Source organism: Cervus elaphus, chromosome 26, assembly GCF_910594005.1.
Source record: "Cervus elaphus chromosome 26, mCerEla1.1, whole genome shotgun sequence".
Classification (NCBI taxonomy): Eukaryota; Metazoa; Chordata; class Mammalia; order Artiodactyla; family Cervidae; genus Cervus; species Cervus elaphus.
Genome location: NC_057840.1, coordinates 18,779,958 through 18,796,546, shown reverse-complemented (window position 1 = coordinate 18,796,546; position 16,589 = coordinate 18,779,958). Strand labels below are relative to the sequence as shown.

At 34.9% G+C, this 16,589-nt stretch overlaps 1 protein-coding gene across 12 annotated transcripts in view; it reads right to left on the bottom strand.

Moving 5' to 3' along the window:
• Window positions 1–16,589, bottom strand: part of EYA4 (EYA transcriptional coactivator and phosphatase 4) — a 306,307-nt gene that overhangs the window by 71,843 nt on the left and 217,875 nt on the right. For 4 of the 12 annotated variants that reach the window (XM_043888023.1, XM_043888025.1, XM_043888022.1 and 1 more), the window contains exons 4-6: window positions 9,495–9,619; window positions 7,792–7,860; window positions 15–107 (exon numbers count right to left, since the gene is read on the bottom strand). In XM_043888023.1, the coding sequence (XP_043743958.1) occupies window positions 15–107; window positions 7,792–7,860; window positions 9,495–9,619 (287 nt within the window). Of the gene's footprint in view, window positions 1–14; window positions 108–7,791; window positions 7,861–9,494; window positions 9,620–16,589 lie in introns of those variants that run through there. The other 8 variants (XM_043888020.1, XM_043888026.1, XM_043888028.1 and 5 more) reach the window with 3 other exon arrangements.

Below are 16,589 nucleotides of genomic sequence, written 5' to 3'. Positions count from 1 at the left end.
GCGTAAGGCTTTACCTGACCCAGTAAAAGTGTCAAGCGCTCCGTCTCCGGTCGTGGCTGTGGCTTCACTGCTGTTCAAAGGTTCTGTTTTGACTGCAAGGAGAGACACTACATAGAAGAATAAGTACATGTGAGTTATATTTCTAACTTTATATCAAAGATGCTGACTGCTCAACCAGTGTGGCTTTTCTAGCTACCATGGGCATGCAAGAGAAAATCTGAGAAGTCGATGAGGACAGTTTTGTTAATTTAGCTTCTAAATGGACATGCATTTATAGAGGATTTAATCTAAAAATCCTCTGTCTAAGCTGCTTCTCTTGGATCTGGCTTTTAAAGGCAGTTAACCTGACATGGTGAAACAGCATTTTCAACTCACCTAAGCACACTCTGATATTATAGTCAAACGGTAGAAGAAAGGAATCATCAGTCAGTCTTGAGCACACTGAATTCAAATCATAACAGAGATTTACTGCTTATATTTTATTCTTCCCAAGAAGACATTAAAAGGAAAGACTGCTTAAGAACAATGGTGGCATATGCATACACAGAAACCTGGGTGTGTATTCATATAGTGGGTGAAAAATCAGGCACTCAATAAATTTCTGCTCTACAAAGACAATAGAGCCATAAGGTATTGGGTTTTTTTTTTATTCTAATAGTATAATGATCTTTAATACATTATAGAGACAAGCATAGGAGATGGTTTTTACAGCAGGAAGTATAGCTTTCGAAAACTCTTTAATATATTATTTCTCCTTTGAGGTGGTGTATCTTGGCAAAATCCTCACTGGCAATGATGTTGCCACTGAGGTACACAATACTGTCATTATCAGATGCAACGAGTTTGGCGGGGGCTAGGCAAAAGCCTCCACCCATTTTGTCACACCATATTTTCCCTTTGTGGGCAAAGCTCCATATATCACAGCAGCCAGGGAATACACTAAATTATTTTCTACTTGACACCTCTTATGTTTCCTAGTTATAAATGGAATGATACAATTAAAAACCTCAGAAGCAAGCAGAGAACTATAAAGAAAGCTGAAGACTAGCCAACTATGGACAGATATGGCTGAAAGAATAGTGGGCTCAGAGCACACCCACCAATGAAGCAAGTCAGCAACGTTACTCTGTTAGAAAAGCGATTAAGGACGGAGAAACACGCAGTAATGACTAGGGTCCCTTCCACATGAACGGAATCACTGCACTCTCCCTCAGCGAGCTCTGGTGTTAATTTAGCATCCGTGATCTAACTATGTCATGAAGATTTGCTGGAAGATTCAAACTGCAAAGGTTGGCAAGAATCTAAACTCTAAACCACACTGCCTCACAGGCAGCACTAACCAAGAATTCCCTTCATCTGTATAGAGATGATCCAGAGCAGGGTTTAGAAACGTGTAACAGCTACTCTCAGTGATGCAATGTCCTCAGCTGACTTTTGACATATGACAGAAAGGAACCATCCAAAGCCTCCAGCAAAACTAAGGCAAGAGACAGTTTCTCAGAACCTCCAAATTCTAATTGGGGCTAAATTTCCACTTAAACATGTCTAAATCTATAAATGACATTTGTAAAATAGATTTATTAATACTAAAGCTAATCTACATTGCACTTGTGAACCATGGAGAGTGGGGCAAAATGTCTAAAAAAATCCCCAAGCTAGACATGAGGTTTTAGTTCTGTTACTTTGAATCCCAACTTTGAGGTCTGATTTCAAAAACTTAGTATTGGTGTTGATTATAATCTCCTCAATTTGAAACTTTCAGGTGGTCAAAAAGAGAAGGAAGGAAAGCTAGAGAATGAATGCAACCAGGTTGCACTCATTATCCTGGAAACATTTCTCATTAAAATTTTAAAAGTCTGCTGTTAGTCAAAGACAAAGGAGGTTCATTTAACTGAAAAGAGGCATCTCCAGAAAGAATATAAAGAGAAGCATACACACCAAGATGTGTTCAGTGTACCAGAATGCAGGGATTTAAAATAATAGCTAAGTGGATGCTAACATCTGGGGGGAAACAGTGCACATTAATATAAACTTATTTTTCATATGTGGTAAGAGTTGAATAATAGGGAAAAGGGGGAGAATTAATCATGCTGCTTACAGAAAATAACATGCTCATAGGAGGCCAGCATCAACAAACATCTCTTGAGTAAGATGCAAAGTTATTTTGATTTTTATAGAGTGTAAATAATATTAAGTAATAATATTTTTTTCTCAGGAAAAGGAAACTTAGAAGTGAAATAGACATTATATGATTAGCTGATTTATTAAAGATGTTAAAATACAAAGAAGTGTCTAAAAATGATAATCACAAAGTTTGACAAATGAAAGATATTTTCACTAAAAGTCTGAATGTATTTTAAATGTATTTCATTTCCTTTTGTCTTGCTTTTATTTCTACACTTTAAATGAGATATACCATATACTTTTCTAGAGGCAGGAAACTTTGTTAATTTAATATATGCAAGGCACTATTAGAAAGATGTTTATCAATGAAATAAGTCTAGTTCTATGCATCTATTTTCTAAAACTTATAAAAATCCTCATTCCAAAAGTTTATGGAGTGTATTCACTGTCATATTCAAATGTATTTTTTTTTACTGTATTCTATTTTTCTTAACACAGAAATTAAACAGGGCTTTTAACTTTTTTTCAGGACAATGTCCAATATGATTACAGTACAAGATATAAAACAGAAATAACAATGTTCTATTGAAGAAAAGCATCTTCTTTATCACCAAAACTCAAACTTAGAAAATAAACATTTTGATTTAAAAAGCAGCAGTCATATTTTAGTGCTTAGGTTAGAGAGTTTTGTGGTTTTATTCTTCTACATGCTCAATATATGTGATTCAAGGGTTCATCTCCCAAAAGGTGGGATGGATGACAAAACCCACTCCAATACTGTAAAGTAATTAGCCTCCAACTAATAAAAATAAATGAAAAAAGATAAAATAAAAAAAAAGAAAAAACTACATACATGTAGCGTTTTATACAGAACCATTATTTCAAAAAATAATTGTATTGACAGGTCCCCTTCACACTAGTTATCCTCTTGCAACTTAGATGTTTTTCATAAAGCCAAATATTAAAAAAAAGTCAAAGTAATTTTATTATACTGATAAAATTTAATTTTATTTTTAACTTTTAGAAATAATTGATTTCTATGGACTAAATCAAAACTGCATGTGATTATTGTCAGGTGTCAGCTATGGCTACTGAATCATTGATTTTCTCTGTTTACATCCCAACATCTTCCATAACCTCATGCAAGTACTTTCAAAGCAAACTTAATCTTGTCACCTCAGATTATCTTCAGAATTCAAGTACAAAATTAATATATATTAATTGTTGTTAGGGGAAGTCTATTATCATAACTCAAGGCTCATGTCCATTTGTTACAATATAAGACTTAATTAATCCTTGAAACAAAGGTGACCTAAGTAATTTACATTTCACATGTTATCCTCAGAAATCTGTGTTTAAACTGGACCAAAAAATATTGCTTAGCTACCTCTGATAACTTAGATTCAGGAAAGAATTTCAGGAAAAGTTAGTTCAGGAAGGATACAATTTACAACTCAACAGGGGGGAAAGAAGTGTTGCCTACCAGTTTTATGATTTATGTTTTTCTAAATCAATTTTTTCATTTCAAAACCTACGAGCATCAAGTGCCTTTCATTTTAAATATCCATAAAGTATTTAGCTTTGTAAAATAATTTGATGATGCTTACAATTTATGGCTTTCATTCCAAAAAGAAAATCTAAAAGAGCAGAGCCACAACAGTAGGTGGTTCTACTGCACAGACATATAATATTCAGAAACAAATTCATCCCATGTGAGTCAATCATCTATATACTAAAAATTCTAGGAGATCCTTTTCTATGCTATATAGATTTTGAATATAGAAAATAGCATAAACCTGATCAGAATGTCTGATTCTGGTTCCCCCAAATCTTCTCTTTGAAGTATTTTCTTAATCTCCATGTAGAATCAAATATTCCCCCTTCTGCTGTGCACCCACCTTGAACACATTATGCACTCATTACTTTCAGTTCTGTTTCTCTCTGCTAGACTTTTGGTCCCTTGATGGCCAGTATCATGTTCTATAGGTCACTGGGTTCCCATTTCCTAGCACAGAGCCTGGCATATAAGAGGAACTTGATATATTTTAAGTGAGAAAGTGAAAATTCACATTTAGACCGTATCCTAAGAACTTCCAATGAATCTGAGTATTTTGCATATAAAGCGCAGCTAATCATGTATCTTAACACTATTAGGGAAATCAGAATTTTATATACGGAAGTAACTTTTCACATGATTGGCATGCATTTACATACATATATATGCAAACACATGAAGCATGATACATGAAGTAACATGCATGAATCTATATCGGGATCAGCAAACTACACCTTACATGCCAAATCTATCCCATGGCTTGTTTTGTATAGCCTGCAAGCTAAGAATGATCCTTATATTTTTAAATAGCTGAAAAATATCAAAGAGGAATATTTTATGATATATGACAATTCTATGAATTTCAAATTTCAGTGTTCATAGATCAAGTTTTATTTGAATATGGTCAAGTTCAGTTGTTTACATATTGTCTATGGCTGCTTTTGTGCAGTGAAAGCAGAGTTGGAGAGTTTCAACCATATGGCCTGCAAATCTGAAAATATTTACTATTTGACTATTTACAGAAAAAGTTTGTTGACCACTGATCTATATGCCAAGGTATGATTGTATTTACTCTATTTTTATTGACAGTTCTTCATTTTAACAATTTAACAAGTGACAAAGATTTGAAAGGAAAATCGAGGTTCCAATATAAATCTGCAGATGTTATTATATAATTAGGATTAAGGTGATGAACCCTTATAAATTAAGGAGTAATATATTTACACAGCACCAAGGTAGTATGGTGGGATATTAAGGTGATACTATTAGTAGTGATATTAATAAAAACTATTAAAATTATCTTTTTGAAAATCTAGAGCTAATGTAAAGATTTTGAAAAGCCACTAAATTAGCTTTTGCCTTTTGTTTTATTATAATAATTTTATAATCTAATTCCATCAGTAAAATCCAGAATTATAAATAAAAGTTTCCTCTAAATGGGAAATGTGCATCACATGCTTAGCTATGTTACAAATGCATGGCATAAAGAGTCATTAAAATTCTAACTATTTCATATAATTATGTCACCAAGATATAATAAACTATATTATGTAATTAAAATTTATAAATAAATTATATTGTCATTAATGATATATATGAATAAATTAAGTTTATAAAGTATACATTTATAAATAAATAAATAAAATTATATTATCATTAATAAAGTATACTTAACATTTAATTACTAAAAGTTTGCCTCTGTGGCCAGTTTACATGTTTTAAATGAAGAAAATGTATTATTTGACCAAACACTGGACAGTCTTTTAACACACTGCATGTTTCCATTTTCCTTAAAAACTGTTGCCTAATTATCAATGAATTATTAAGGAAAAGGGATTATACTGATTTGTGTGTGCGCATGCTCAGTCGTGTCTGACTCTTTGCAACCCCATGGACTGTAGCCCACCAGGCTCCTCTGTCCATGGAATTTTCCAGACAAGAATACTGAAGTGGGTTGCTATTTCCTCCTCCAGGAGATTTTCACAACCCAGGGATCGAACCCATGTGTCCTGTGTCTCCTGCATTGGCAGGCAGATTCTTTACCACTGAGCCACCTGGGAAGCTGGTTTATATTACCAAAAATTTACATACATTATATAAAACTAAATGTATGTTTATGTATATATAAACATACATTTAAAACAAAAGCCTTGCCAGTGAAGTATTACTAACTTCCTTTTATAGAAAAGAATTAAAACTCAGAAAGGTTAAGTAATTTGTCTAAGAAGACATAGCTGGTAAATATATTACCACATTTCACATCCATAGTCCTCCTGACTCAGAAATCCTTGTTTTTCCCATATGGTCACACAACTCTTAAACATTAATACAAAGAACCAGGAAAACTTGATGTTTTATACTTTGAAAAATGTTTCTGTTGGAAATTAGATGTAAATTACTAAATATTGATTATATATATTCACTATTATAAAGTTGTATGTGTTATGTTAATAGTTTAGAACAGAATAACAGCTAAGTATGATTTTAAAATCTTAAATGTTTATAAAAACATCAAAATTAGAATATTTTGTTACATAATAATTTAATGAAATTTAAATTTCAGAGTTGATAGATTCAGTTTTATTGGGACCTGACCACTCTTGTTCATTTTTGTAGTGCCTAGGGCTACTTCAGAGGTAGAGTGATAGAGTTGCCTAGATGAGACAGAGACAGCATGTCTACAAAGCCTAAAACATTTCCTGTCTGGCTCTTTGCAGGAAAAAACGCTTGAGTTATTATTAAGAGGAACTAAATTCTGGCAACATATTTTTACATATGAAAAGTATGTTTTAAGTGTGGAATTGAAAAAAAAAAACTAAAATTATAAAAATTTAAGTAATGGGCATAATGGAGTGTTCGCCATTCACTGATCATATATCTAATTTAATCTACATACAGCAAGGTCCAGGCAAACTGTGGCTATTCCAGCTGCTTGCTTATAATGCACATTTCTAACACGTCCTGAGCTCTTCTTTTTCATCCTAGAATTGGGTGATTCCACAGAGGTTTTATATGGTTTTAATTTTTAAATTTTGATAGTGTATGAACCTTTGGTTTGGGAGAAAGTGTATTACATTGGTGGTTGTTAAGTCACTAAATCATGTCTGACTCTTTGTGACCCCATGGACTGCAGCCCACCAAGCTTCCTCTGTCCATGGGATTCTCCAGGCAAGAATATTAGAGTGGAATGCCATTTTCTTCTCCAGGGAATCTTCCCCATCCAGGGATCAAACACATCTCTTGCATTGCAGGCAGATACTTTACCAACTGAGCCCCCAGAGAAACCTGTATTTATATCATATACATGTAAATAAAGGACTGTAGCTAACATCTATAGTTTAAAACATCTTAAGAGACAATTTATAATTTCAAAAATATAGCTTTCATTACTGGTAAATTTTTAAATGGTTAAGTTTTAAAAGTTAATATTATTTTAAGCATTTTAATCGTAGTGTTTATTAAAGTCTACAAAATAGAAAATATCTTTCTGCCACGCTATGAATTTAATTTATTAAATCTATAGGCTTCCCAGGTGGCTCCGTGGGTAAAGAATCCTCCTGCAATGCAGGAGACACAGGAGACATGGGTGTGATTCCTGGGTTGGGAAGATCCCTTGGTGGAGGAAATGGCAACCCATTCCAGTATTCTTGCCTGGAGGATCCCATGGACAGAGGAGCCTGGGGGACTACAGCCCAGAGGGTCGCAAAGAGTCGGACCCGACCGAGGCACCTGGGCATACACTCATAGGCTGTGGAGACTGAGTGTATACATAGGCACAATCTGCTCCAACTCCTCTCATGAACGCGACAGCTGTGTTGAATTCTTACCATTTAATAGATGGTTGAGTAGTTAGAAAAGTAATCGATGCAGCCATTTGTGCAAAATTATGAAAAACCTAAGAAAAGAACACTACTGACCCAAGATTAGAATGCTAGTTGATATGCAAAACGTGGCCAACTGTTATCAATAAACAACTAAAAGGTGCGTCCATGTCTCCTTTTCTAAGAACTGAATACGGAACAGGGAGTGCAAACAGAAACAGCAAGAGGAAGCAAACCAGAAGGGCAAACCCACACGCCCAAACACATGCAGTGTACCATCGTCTTTCATACTTGTTGCGGAGGAGGGGGTGTTGCAACTCAGCAACCAGTCTGCAGTGTTTAGAACGGTCATGTTGTCCCCTGAGAAGAGGAACAGCATAAGGGTTCATTGTCTGAAAGCCTGCGCAGTGCACCAGAATAGTCATCAACTGCACTGATGCTGGGACTGCTTTCTGGCCCTCTTGCCAAAATTACAACTGCATGGCATGATTTTTACATTTTAGTTTATCAGGTCTGTTTAGTTAAGTTAAATATATATGTAACAATGATTAGTGACCTTTATGGTCTGATTTCAGAGTGCATGGGGTTTTTAAAAATCTTTATTATTTACATCCAAGTTAAGGTTTAAATATGAATGTTCTTACTCCACAAGTTATCACTAAACAATCCTAAAAATTTGCAATCCTACAATTAATTAGCTGAAATTATAGATGCATGTTTAGAGACAGATAAACACTATAAACAGGGAAAATGTTAATTTACAAAGGGTTTTGGGTAAAAAAATTATTAAATACAGGCAAGTTGCAATCCACACAACTCTACAAAGAAAATCTTAGAGTTCACAGTTATTCCAAAATAAGTGTAAAGAGGTGTATAAATTTTATAAATTTAAAAGAAAATATGATGTGGCAAATGCTTTGCTAATATTTAATAACATGAATAGCTTATAAATTAAAATAATTTTCAAATAATTTTTCACTCATTAATGAAAACAACTAAATCTACAAAACTTCAAAACAACTGTGAATAATTTAAAATACAGCTTATACACGTGTATATATGTGCGTATGTATGTAGAGTCTTAGTCACTCAGTTGTGTCCATTTCTTTGCGACCCTGTGGACTGTAGCTGCCAGGCTCCTCTGTCGATTGGGATTCTCCAGGCAAGAAGACTAGAGTGGACTGCCATTCCCTTCTCCAGGGGATCTTCCCCATCCAGGGATCAAACCTAGGTCTCCTGCATTGCAGGCAGATTCTTTACCATCTGAGCCACCAGGGAAGCCCATATATATATGTATAGGCTTTCTATATATATATATATATATACACACACATATATATATATATTCTGATGCAAAAATCAGATCACATTTTCTTACAAGTTGAATGTATTTTATAATAGTAATAGGGTGGAATATTTTAAACAGTTGTTATTGTTGCCATATGCTGTGACATAATTATAAGCTAATTAAATGAGAAGATGTCTGGAAAAAATGTCAATTTCTCTTCTAAATACATGTTAGGTATTTCTCTCTTTGAAAAGAAAATGCAGCAGATATGGACATTTTTCTATTTCCAAAACCATTTTTAAGAAAAATTTTGGAGCAGCCTTTCTCTTAAAATTCAAAATAACCCCCCAAACTAGCATAATTTCTTTTTTGGGGGGCAGGGGTGGGTGTTAAGATAAGAGCATAAATCCTTTGGACACATTTTGTACATTTAAAAAAATATTTACAAGGGCAAATACAAAAAGAAAGCCTTGCTAAAAGCCTTTAAAATGTTGCTCAGGGCTATCTATTCTTTCTGAATATTTCCAGTTATAGAGGAGGAGGAAAAATATCAAGAAAATGAACAGAACAATAAATAGTCCACTAAGTATATAATACTCTGATATTATTGCTAATGAGATATTTACTTACTAGCAGACTTCCACCATGTAAAATTACAATAAACATTGCAATGTGATTCGGGTTGTCTTCAGGCTTGTACACTTACCTCCTGTCCCATTTGTGGTGACCGAAGTGCTGCTGAGATTAGCTTTCTCCAATTTAGAGCTTCCAGGAGTATCACCACCTCCAACAAGCGGATGAGGACTTGCTAGGTCCTGCATTTCCATAGACCTGTTAGACAGAATTTGAACATTTCAGCAGTGATTTCTTAATAAACTATATAAATCACTCTACTGAGCATGCATGTGATCTCACAATAACAGGAATTGAAACCCATAGCTAAGAATTTTTGGTTAACTAGGTGAACATGGCAGTCCATCAAAAATTAATAAATAAGTAAAGCTTCCATGATAGATTCATTGGTTATTTGTAATAACTGGAAAAAAACAACTCACATCTACAGGAAGGAATGAAGAGTGACAGAAAGGTAAATTTAAGTAAATACAAAATATTATCTTATGTTTCTCTTAGTTCATGAAAGAGTGAACTGTCCAATTGATAAGAGAAGATAAAAGTAAAATATATGACAACTACAGCATAAAAACTCGCTGCCAGGAGTGGGACTGGGCAGAGATGAATAGCAGAGCATAGAGAATTTTCAGGACAGTGAAAATAACTCTGTATGATATTGTAATGAAAGATGTTATGTCATTATACAATATTCAAACCCACTGAAGGTACAAAACCAAGAGTTCACCCCAAGGTAAACTATGTACAGTGTAAGTTCATCCTGGGTAACAAATGCACCATCCTGGCGAGAGATGCTGGAATGGTAACAGGAGAGGTTACACATGTGTAGGCTAAGAAGTAGATGGGAAGTCTTTGTACCTACTTCTCAACTTTGCTGTAAATGTTAAACTGCTCTAAAAAATAAAGTCTTAGGAGAAATCAGATAAAAAATTTTGGTATGCAGATAAAGCTGTGATCAGTGAGAAATGGTTGGCGGTGGTTTAGCAGCTAAGTCGTGTCCGACTCTTGTGACCCATGGACAAAGGAGCCTGTCCATGGGATTCTCCGGGCAAGAATACTGGAGCGGGTTGCCATTTCCTTCTCCATTAGTGAGAAATATATACCTTTTAGTGGTTACATAAGAAAAGGAGAAGGATTTAAAATCTGATTCTAAGAATGATCTTTCCACCTTAAGAAAACTGAAAGAAAAGCAGTTGAACCCAAAATAAGTAGAACGGAAACAATAAAAAGCAAAAATCGCTGAAACAAAATCTATGAACAATATAGACAACTTACAAATCCAGAGTTTGACCATTAGACATACTAAAGATATTAAAAATGGTTATTATGCGAAATAATTCAATAATTTAGATAAAATCAGACTTTCTTAAAAGAACACAAACTATAAAAACTGCTAACAACTTTTAAAAGCTGTCCTATACCAAATTCAACTACAATTAAATTGAATACATAATTAAACACTTGAAAAAATCTTCAGGGCCAAATGATTTCATTAGTGAATAGTAGCAGACATTTAAGGAAAAATAACAAAAATATTTTTAAAATTCCTTTGTAAAAAGTAGGAGTAACACTTTTACTCTATTGTATGTGGCCAGAATTACTCTGATCCAAAATTTGCCAAAGACAATGCCAAAAAAGAAAATTATGGATCTATATTTCTAATGATATAGAGAGAAATATATATATTTCTCATGAAATATATATATTTCTCATATATATATATGCTTTGACATATTTGACATATTATCAAATAAAATCCAGCACTAAAAAGAATAATATATGATGACCAGGTGTGTTTAATCCTAAGAATTCAAGCTGAGTTAACACCTGAAAATCAAAAAATGCAATTCAATATATTAACAGAATATGTTTTCAATGGGTGTAAAAACCATTTCACAATATTCATCATCCATTCATACAACTCTCAGCAAACTAGGAAAAGAAGCATTTTCCTCCCATATGATAAAGGTCATTCTTGAAAAATCTACATCTTTTATCTTATTTAATGATGAAATACTGAGTTACTTCTCACTAAGATCAGAACTAAGGCAAAGAAATCTTTTTCCCACTTCAACACAAGTTTATCAGCACTTAGTCAGTGGGAGAAAACAAGAATGAATAAATAAAAAGAGTAAAGCTTAGAAAAGTAAAACATGTTAATTCACAGATCACATAATTGTTCATGTAAAAAATTCTGAGAAATCCATTAAAGAAAAACAAAACCTTATTAGAACTAATGAGTGAATTTATCAAAATTACAGGTACAAGGGTGATACTAATACTAAATAAAAATATGGACCAAAAATGTCTGAAACTTCAATGTCTCTCTAGTTTATATACTGAACTATCAAAACAGGAGGTTGGAAGCTGGGCTATTCACAGTCTCTCTTCAGCTCAACTCAACTCCAAGAGGAATCTGAATGCTCAGACCCTCACTTTCGCTGCCAGCCAGAGCAAAGATTTAGACTTTTTGATAAATACAACAAAACAAATATCACGCTTCAGTCTCTACTGGCTTTTTGGACATAATCTTCAGAAAACTATAAATACATAAATTTCAGAATACTATAAATATTTTGTACATAATGTTCAGAATGACTTCTTGAGTCATAACAAGAAGCAGGACTATAGTACACATAACAGACATAAAACACAGTAAAAAGAAGGAGACTTGTAAGTGACTTAGGTTTTGGAATGCACAAACAAGGATTTGAAAACTATTTTGTATGTATAAAAAATTATAGGAAAAGATATGCACACATGTATATACATACACATATATGCCATATATATAAATACATATATGCACAAATACATATGTGTCATATATATTTTATGTGCATGCATGCATGCTAAGTCACTTCTGCTGTGTCCGACTCTTTGTGACCCTATGGACTGTAGCCCGCCAGGCTCCTCTCTCTATGGGATTGTCCAAGCAAGAATACTGGAGTGGATTGCCACGCCCTCCTCCAGGGGATCTTCCTGATCCAGGGATAGAACCTGTGTTTCATGCAGCTTCTGCATCACAGGTGGATTCTTTACTGCTGAGCCACCTGGGAAGCCCATACATTTTGTATATGCATATATTTACGAATTATATCTATAATACCATATTTATTATATCTATGCATTGCTTATAGAAAAGATATGAAAACACCAAGAAATACCCAAATAAAAGTTCTAGAATGAGAATTATAAAATAGAAAATAAATAAATATTAAATTAAAACACAGTCTTTGGATGGACTTACAAGGATACTGCAAAAGAAATCGGTAAATCTGAAACTGAGCCAGTAGAAATTACCCAAACTGAAGCAGAGAGGAAAAAAAGAAAGGGAAGAAAAACTAAAAAGCCTCTTGATGAGGTGAAAGAGGAGAATGAAAAAGCTGGCTTAAAACTCAATGTTCAAAAAACTAAGATCATGGCATCTGGTCCCATCATTTCATGGCAAATAGATGGGGAAACAGTGGAAACAGTGGCAGATTTTATTTTCTTGAGTTCTGAAATCACTACAGATGATGACTGCAGCCATAAAATTAAAAGATGCTTGCTCCTTAGAAAAAAGGCTATGACAAACCTAGACAGCTTATTAAAAAGCAGAGACATCACTTTGCCAACAAAGGTCTGTCTAGTCAAAGTTATGGTTTTTCCAGTAGTCACGTACGGATGTGAGAGTTGAACTATAAAGAAAACTAAGCACCGAAGAATTGATGGTTTAGAACTGTGGTGTTGGAGAAGACTCTTAAGGGTCCCTTGGACTGCAAGGAGATCCAACCAGTCCATCCTAAAGGAGATCAGTCCTGGGCGTTCATTGGAAGGACTGATGCTGAAGCTGAAGCTCCGATACTTTGGCCACCTGATGCGAAGAGTCGACTCACTGGAAAAGACCCAGATGCAGGGAAAGTCTGAGGGCAGGAGGAGTAGGGGCAACAGAAGATGAGATAGTTGGATGGCATCACCGACTCCATGGACATGGGTTTAAGCAAATTCTGTCACAGTGAAGGAGACAGGAAGCCTGGCATGCTGCAGTCCATGGGGTCCCAAAGAGTCCGAGACAACTTAGCAACTGAATAACAACAAAAAATAAGTAACTTGTGGGATATTATCAGAAAGCAAGGAAGGAAATGAAACAGAATAATTTCAGAATAAATAATGGACAAATTTGATAATAAACAGCCACCGATAAAGCCTTGGAACACAGCAAATGAGAAAAAGAAAACCAAACCTTCAGTACATTATAGTCAGATTCTTAAGATAAAGGGAGAGCTTTATAGCAACCAGATAAAAAAGACACAGAGGAGAAGAGAGTAGTAGGAACCCGCAAAAGTATCATAGGGCTCACACTCCTGATAATGGGTTTAATTATAGTAAACAACTAATGCTTGTGATTTTATTTCCTCTGAATGAACCCAACATAAAGATTTTTTTAAATTAATTTATTTTAATGAATCGGCCATAGATCTACATGTGACCCCCATCCTGAAGCCCCCTCCCAACAAACAAATGAATGATTGCTTATAATGTGCAAAGTACTGTCTCAGATGTTAGGATTGCTGAGTGGAGAAACCATAGTCCTACCCTCAAGAAATTTATGATGTAAATTTAAACCTATTTCTAAATGAGAAAGCAGTTCCTGTGCATAGAAAACAACAGTACATTAAGAGCCCACAGAGCAGAACAGACAGAAATCAGCGTGAAGTTAGAGAGTCTGGGAAATTTTCTCAGAACTTGTTAGCTGGGTTTTGATTAATTCAAAGAAGAGTTTCTAAGGAAAGCATCTGGTCAGTGGTATTACTGAAGCTGCAGGTAGCGTGGTGGCTCACAGCCAATGTGAACGACATGAAAGAGGACGTGAGGAAAATCAGTCAGGAATGAAAGGATGAAACCCACATCACAGAGAGGAGCAGGAATATGTCGCTCCTGCAAAGCAAAGCAAAAGTTGCCTTTGTATTTTACATTCCAGTTTCCAGAAATCCAAAATGAATCTTTACAGTAAGTCCCCCTTGCTTATTTTCATGGGTTCGAGATATCTTACAATTAATAGAGCTTTTAGAGAACAGGCATGCATTATTGCCATCAATTATACCGTAAGAGAATTCATGTGCTTCTTTTGTATGTTAAACTTCAGATTCCTTTTAAGTCTAATTTGTTTAGAAGGTAATATATAAAATATAAAGTTTACCTTAGAGTGCAACAGCTGAAAATTGATTACAGGCTATTTTTACTGAGTACATACTGTAAGACACAGCCTATGCTTGGTACTTCAAAAATACCCTCTCTGGGCTGAGGAGAAAAGGGAACCCTCTTACACTGTTGGTGGGAATGCAAACTAGTACAGCCATTATGGAGAACAGTGTGGAGATTCCTTAAAAAAATGGAAATAGAACTGCCATATGACCCAGCAATCCCACTCCTGGGCATACACACTGAGGAAACCAGATCTGAAAGAGACACGTGCACCCCAATGTTCATCGCAGCACTGTTTATAATAGCCAGGACAGGGAAGCAACCTAGATGCCCATCAGCAGACGAATGGATAAGGAAGCTGTGGCACATATACACCATGGAATATTACTCAGCCATTAAAAAGAATTCATTTGAATCAGTTCTAATGAGATGGATGAAACTGGAGCCCATTATACAGAGTGAAGTAAGCCAGAAAGATAAACACCAATACAGTATACTAAAGCATATATATGGAATTTAGAAATATGATAACGATGACCCTATATGCAAAATAGAAAAAGAGACACAGATGTACAGAACAGACTTTGGGACTCTATGGGAGAAGGCGAGGGTGGGATGTTCAGAGAGAACAGCATTGAAACAAGTATACTATCAAGGGTGAAACAGATCACCAGCCCAGGTTGGATGCATGAGACAAGTGCTCAGGGCTGGTGCACTGGGAAGACCCAGAGGGATGGGATGGGGAGGGAGGCGCCTCGGGAGGGGGGATCAGGATGGGGAACACATGTAACTCCATGGCTGATTCAAGTCAATGTATGGCAAAAACCACTATAAGACTGTAAAGTAATTAGCCTCCAACTAATAAAAATAAATGGAAAAAAAATTAAAAAAATAAATACATAAATAAAATAAATAAAGAAAATAAGTTGAAAACCAAAAAAAAAAAAAAAATACCCTCTCTGTTAATCTTTACATTAACATACTGATGTGTGTATTATACTCCGTATTTTATAGATAAAGACATTAAGGCTCAAGAAGGGTACACAGCATGTCCAAGACCTTGTAGACAGAAAGTAGTGGCAGTAAAATTGGAACTCAAGTCTATTTGATGCCAGAGCCCAGGTTCTTCCTGTCACACTGTATGTTTCGCATATTTTTTAAAAGGGACTTTAATCCTTTTACATTGTGAAGCCACTATCAGGAATGCATATTTCTGCAATGAAACATTTTGAATGGTTTTCAAGAGTTATTAAACTCAATATAAGCATCCACTCTGCCAAATCTACATTACCATATTTAAAGGTAATCCCTTTTTTTAAATGTACAGAGAACTATATTCAATATCCTGTTGTAAACCACAATGGAAAAGAATTTTTAAAAGTATGTATGTATGTATGTATGTATAAAGGTGCCCCCTTTTTCTTTCTAAGATACCATTTTCTACCCATGTCATAACACCATGTGAATACTAGCATCTTTCTGGACAATAGAAAAACAACAACAACAAGAATAAAGTGAAAACTCTAAAAAAAAAGAAAAAAGACTTGCCTATCACATGAAGCTGTCTTCTTGGTTCTTGACTGCATTATCTGTAGCGTAGGTGGAATTTGTTTCTAGCAGGCTTAAACATTCTCTTCAAAACCCCAGGAGAGTGTGCTTTATATCTGTGCATTTAGACTTCACTGTAACTCAGAAACCATGATTTCTTCTGCACAGACCCTGGCAATGAGTCATATAGCCTGTTTGTTTACAGGCTGAGATTCCATCATTTCTTCATGACCCAAGAAATGCAAAAGCATCCTAGACTTTCAAAGGCATTCCCTCTTGTGACAGCTTTTCTCTTGCACAAAGTGGACAGTATGTACTCAGGGCTCTGTGTCCTACGCTCTCAGGGTCTACTTAACTAGCCAGTTTTCATTTTGTCCATCAGAATGCATTTATGGACAAGTGTTCAGGTATTTGCTTTTCTCATAAATTCCTTTTT